The sequence below is a fragment of the Lynx canadensis genome, chromosome C1, assembly GCF_007474595.2.
Source record: "Lynx canadensis isolate LIC74 chromosome C1, mLynCan4.pri.v2, whole genome shotgun sequence".
Taxonomy (NCBI): Eukaryota; Metazoa; Chordata; class Mammalia; order Carnivora; family Felidae; genus Lynx; species Lynx canadensis.
Window position 1 is genome coordinate 211552195 of NC_044310.1, and position 6000 is coordinate 211558194.

Here is a 6000-nt window from a genome sequence, read left to right on the forward strand (position 1 = left end):
AGAGAGAGAGAAAGAGAGACAGAATCCGAAGCAGGCTCCAGGCTCTGACCTATCAGCACAGAACCCAACGCAGGGCTCAAACTCACGAATCGCCAAGATCATGACCTGAGCTGAAGTCAGACGCTCAACTGACTGAGCCACCCACGCGCCCCACACTCAATGAATACTGACCGAGGTCTTACTATTTGACATGAATTGTACCAGGTCTGGGAATAAAATCCTAAAAGAGAAAACAAACAGACACAGTGTCTGCCCCTAAGGAGTTTATAGCTAGTAACCTATTACGCACACTAAGAACAACAGCAGCAAAACCAGTTTGACCTGCAAATCCCTGGGTACTCCCTGGGTGCCTGCCACTACACTTAGCATTTTACATTTCTTAATTTACTTCCTCCTTACAACAACCTTCCAAGGTAAGTACATTTACTACCACTGAGGCTTAGCGATATTGAGCAACTGACCAACTCTTACTCAGAATAAAAGCCAAAGTCTTCACAAAGTCTTAACTAGGCCACAGGTGATGTGCCCTCCTCCCAGCTCTGGACCTCACCTCCCACTCTTGCCCTGCCTCACTTGGCCCTAAACACATGACGTCACTGTTCTTCCAACTCTCCAAGCACTCTCCGACCTCAAGGTCTTAGCACTGGCTGTTCCTCTGCCCACAACACCCATTTCTCGTGTCTCTTCCCAAAGCCTCCTTTGAGTCTTTGCTCAAATGTCATCTTCTGATGAGGATGTCCCTGAACACACAATTCAACTAAAACAGCTCATGTTCCAATGCACTGTGGGAAAAAATTACCAATTTATTCTATATTGATTTTGTATCTGGCCCCACTAGACTGGAAACCCCTGTGAGATCAGGTTTCTTTTCTCTGTTTTGTTTACTTGAGTGGTCACCCCCACCCCCAGCCCCAAGAACAGCAACTGGCACACAGGAGCTGCCGAATACACTATGACTGAACAACTGAATGAATGAATGAATGATACCAGATGCAAGCAGCACCAGAGCCTGTGAGGTGTATTGCCACGTGAAATGGACTTAGGATTCTCCCAAGGGCCCATCCCAGCTCTTCAGAATGAAAGTCAAGGAATGCCTTGTGTATCTGCCCTACAATGCTTCATCGCAATTAAATAAAAAAAAAATTTTTAATGTTCATTATTTATTTTGAGAGAGAGAGAGCGCGCGCGCACACACACAAGCAGGGGAGGGTCAGAGAGAGAGGGAGAGAGAGAGAGTCCCAAGCAGGCTCCGCATTGTCAGCGCACAGCCCGATGCAGGGCTCGAACTCACAAACTGAGATCATGACCTAAACCGAGATCAAGAGTCAGAGATGCTTAACCAACTGAGCCACCCAGGGGCCCCAGCAATGAAATAACTTTAAATCAGCTTTAAAAAGGGGGAAAGTCTCTGATGACCTGAGAGGTAAGGTGGAGCCAGCATAATGTCCCGCCTTTGCCCTGATGAAGGGGAGCAGAAAGAGTCAAGTGTCTGTGGAGGTCACAGATGGCCCTTAACACCGAGTCGCCTTCCTCTGGTGCTCAGAGACTGTCCACCAGGTGAGCCACTGCTGAAGCCTCCATCACCCTGGGTGCTGGGGGAGAGATCTGGGTGCAAAGGGCAGGACCCACAGCAGTGTCCAACCCGCCGTGCCCTGGAGTCAGCTCCACCAGCTCGGGAATAAAGAGCTAGAAGGAAAATGTGAAGAGAATTAAAGATGTCGTTTAAGAAATGCTGTGTTCACAGATGAGCAGAATGCAGGAGCAGCATGGGGATGAAGTGAAGCCTGACTCACAGGCTTCCGGGAGACATGCTCCTAGTGTAGACAACAAAAGCTCAAAATGAAACTGTCAGTTGTACAGATTTCTACAGGGATTCAAAACAGTGACTGATGTGATGGGAGCACAGGCACACACACACACACACACACGCACGCACACACACACACACACACGCACACTGGGATACCAAACAGAGCTGAATGCACTACAAGGTCATTGGTCCCTTGTTTCAAGTCACCATTTCAGGGGCACCTGGTGGCTCAGTCGGTTGAGCGTCTGACTCTTGATTTCGGCTCAGGTCATGATCTCAACATTTCTGGGTTCGAGCCCCGCGTTGGGCTCTTCACTGTGTCAACATGGATCCTGCTTGGAATTCTCTCTCCCTCCTTCTCTGCCCCTCCCCTACTCATACTCTCTCCTTCCCTCCCTTTCTCTCTCCCTCAAAATAAAATTTTTAAAAATCTTTAAAAATAATCATTTCATATTACTACTACTTTCTTGGGTTGTGTATTAATTGCTTTGCTAACAATGACAACTACCTGCCATTGTATTCTCTAACACTTCACTCTAACACTTCAGGATGGCTTCATTTCAAAAAAAAAAAAAAAAAAAAAAAAAAAAAAAATCTGTTTCAATTGCATAACAGCAAATATACGATAAAATGCAATCATGAACCTGCTGTAGAGGTCACTATGCCCTGGAATCCCATTAAGTCTGAACCTTAAGCAGGAAACAGCCAAACTGTTGAAATGTATAATGAGGCCAAAATATCATAATGAATAGACTTGACTTTGGGGATACTCAAATTTAACAGGCAATGTTTTCTTGGCTATAATTCCCAGCCTCTAATGATGGGGGGTAAATGATTAAGTCTTTGTAATACCGGCTATAAGAAAGAATAAAGAGAAAGCCCACGGATTAATGGTTTTCCGCCTACAATTCACCAGCAAGCTCATTAAGTGCTGTTTGTTGTTGTATCATTAGTCATCTATTTAAGCCAAATATTTCACATCGCAGAACTAATCTGAAACTATTCTTTTCATATTTCATTTTAGACTTTTCACCTGTTACAGATAATTTACACTACAAGCAGGAGCGTTCATGGGGATGTGCACAGGGCGAGATGGGAGGCCAGACCAGAGCGAAGGCGCCTGCCGACCCGAGGACTCGTCATCTGCAGGACCTCCCATGTGGCACTTTAGCCATGACCTGTTTTCCTTCCACACAGTCTGCTGTCCCGTTTTTGGCAATTCTAACGCCACCCTCCACCCCCGCATCGGCACACAAACAGGTTGGAAGGTCAAATTTAAAACAGGTATAACAGCCCATTTTCAGGGTCATCAGATGAGTAAGTCAAGGCTAGCAGGATTGCCTCCACATGGAGGATCTGCATCACCTGGGTGACAGAACCTGAGGAGGTGCCCATGGAACCACCCGCCCAGGTGACCCTTTCCCACTAGTTTCAAGAATATGAGCTTCGTTCCTACTCAGTACAGCTGATCAGTGATTGATGTGACATTTACCCAGCCCCAGGTGGGTTCACCTTCCAGACAAGGTACCTGGAAGAGGGGTCAGAGAGATGAAAAAGCCCCAAGAGCTTGCAGTCCAACAGAAGGTCCAGGCACATGAACTTGGACTCCCCTGAGCAGTCTATGTGCAATCAATACCCTGCCTGGACGCAAGTCCACTATTAACAATCGTGTGTTCGAGGAGTTCAAGTCCCTAATGCTGACAGGGAAGATGGGCTTGATGACCGCAGGTCTGAAATGAGTAGATGATGAGTGGGTCTCAGAACTCGTTTCTCGGAGGTGACAGTGGTGGCTCTCAGCAAAGCAAAGACAGCAGAAAGGAGTTTTCTGACGACAAAGGACCGGCTGAGCAACAGTCCTGGCGTCAGTCGGCACAGGCAGCTGAGAGGCTCCGGCCAAGTCCCTTGCCTGCTCTGGACACACGTCCCTCTGGCGTTAAGTGAGGGCCGAGGGCAGAGCATCTCAAGGCCTCCTCCCGCTCTGGGATTTGGGAGTCTGCTGACGGCCACGTGGTTTTCATTGACGCGGTTTTCAGAGGGTCCAGAGAAGTACACCTGAAGCCACCTCTCTCTCACTCATACCTGTTGCTCAGTGGGCAGAGTCATCCAGGGGATGGGAAGGGCGTCTGAGGAGCCCGAACCCAACAAGGCCCAGGAGGAGGGCCTATACGTGCTGATGGAGCTTGTGACGTGGCCCAGGCCACACAGGTCGCTAAGGGGACATGGTGGACTCGTGGCACTTACAAAGGAGCGAGGAGGAAGATGTAGGCGCACAAGAGAAGTAACTCAGGGGCACTTGTGGGTGGTATTAAGAAGTAAGTAGGGGGGCGCCCAGGTGGTTCAGTCGGTTAAGCATCCGACTCTTCGTTTCAGCTCAGGTCAAGATTTTGAAGTTTGTGACTTTGAGCCCTGCTATCAGCAGAGAGCCTGTTTGGGATTCTCTGTCTGCCCCTCCCCTGCTTGTGTGCTCTCGCTGTCTCTCTCTCTCTCAAAATAAACAAATATTTAAAAAAAAGAAAAAAGAAAAAAGAAGAAGAGTCCTCTGGGCCATTGCTTTAATAATTTTTCTAAGCAGAAAAATCAGTTAAGGAACTTTTAAATACAGATTCTGAGGTAGTTATTGGCATCATAGGCAGAAGGTTCCTTATGCAGCAAGGAACAAAACCAGAAGCCTGAAAGAGGTATCTCTCAACCTCAGCACTACTGACCCTTTGGGCTGGATAATTCTTGGTTGGCAGGGGCTGCCCTGAACCTTGCAGGGTGTTTTAGCAGCATCTCTGATCTCTACTTACTGGATGCCAGAACCCCTCTTGCCAACAGTGACAACAGTCACAACCAAAAATGTCTCCAGATGTTGCCAATGTCCCCCCTGGAAGAAAATCACACCCAGTTCAGAACCACTGCCCTGAAGGAACAGATTGATGCATTTCACTCCATCAAAATGTTTTAAAAATCCACTTGACTCTATAAATCAAGTCAAAAGGCAACAACACGATGGAGGAAAATCTGTACAACATATTACAAAGGACTAAATCCCTTATTATATAGATTCTTACGGATCAATAAAAGACCACACCTCAATAAAAAGGGCACAGAAATAATACACAGAAAGATGTGTACAAAAATCGTGTCTTTTTTAAAATGTTTTTAAACACAAGACGCAATCTCATGTACTTATTTGTATAAGTGCACACACAAATTTTTACAGGAGGAATGGACCATCATTTTAGTAATGTGAGCAGCAGAATCATGTAAAGAACTCTTTAAATTTTGTAGTTTTTATTTATTTATTTTGGAGGGGAGAAAGGAGGGCAGAGAGAGAGAGAGAAGGAGAAAGAATCCCAAACAGGCTCCATGCTCTCAGTGCAGAGCCCAGTGAGGGGCTCGAACTCACAAAGTGCAAGATCATGACCTGAGCCAAAACCTAGAGTTGGATGCTGAACCGAATGAGCCACCCAGGTGCCCCAAGTAACTTTTCCAACCACAGATTTCCTCACCACAGGCTGCTTATCAAAAACTCCAAGGATGAGGCCGAGAAACCTGTATCATTCGGCATTCCTCCGATGCTTCTGCCGTACCTGGTCCAAACCCCAAAATTGAGAATTTGCTGGTATAAAGCAGGGTTGTCACACTGTAACTGTAGGCCAAACTCAGCGTGTTTTTGGATATAAAGTTTTGTTGGAATACAGCCACAGCCATCTGTTTATGTTTGACTGCTTTGCACCACATCAGCAGTGGACAGAGTGCCGAGGAGATGATCTGGCCCATAAAACCTCTAAAGTCTTTATTATGTGGCCAGTCCCTCATCTAGACGATACTGACTTTGGGGTTCACAAGAGGGAAAAAGCGGGTACGTGGACTCATCTAGGAAGACTTTGAAGAAGAAAAGCTTGAACAAAGCCTTTATAAAGCTGATAGCAATTACATCTATTTCTTCTCCCCACCCAACTCTCTTACTGGGTTGGCATGCATGAACTTTAAATCACAGAAGGACCTCTTGCAATACAAGTCAGGGCAAAGTAAACACCAGATACTCTTCTAATCATAACTCTGTGCAAGCACCGGGCAGAATGAATCTCCGTGTTAGGAAAGGCATAATTTCTAGACAGTCTGCCACCAAGCAAGACCACAGGAAAGGGTCACACGCCCACCTGTCCTTCGTGGGAAGGAATGTGGGAATTCTCTCCCTCCCC

The 6000-nt window shown here is 46.6% G+C and overlaps 1 protein-coding gene across 1 annotated transcript in view; it reads right to left on the reverse strand.

Moving 5' to 3' along the window:
• Window positions 1-5363, reverse strand: part of DNER (delta/notch like EGF repeat containing) — a 186979-nt gene extending 181616 nt beyond the window's left edge. Inside the window, exons 1-3 of the mRNA XM_032594126.1 lie at window positions 5305-5363; window positions 3890-4019; window positions 1630-1686 (exon numbers count right to left, since the gene is read on the reverse strand). Of these exons, the coding sequence (XP_032450017.1) occupies window positions 1630-1686; window positions 3890-4019; window positions 5305-5363 (246 nt within the window). The remainder of the gene's footprint in view (window positions 1-1629; window positions 1687-3889; window positions 4020-5304) is intronic.
• Between the last annotated feature and the right edge of the window lie 637 nt (window positions 5364-6000).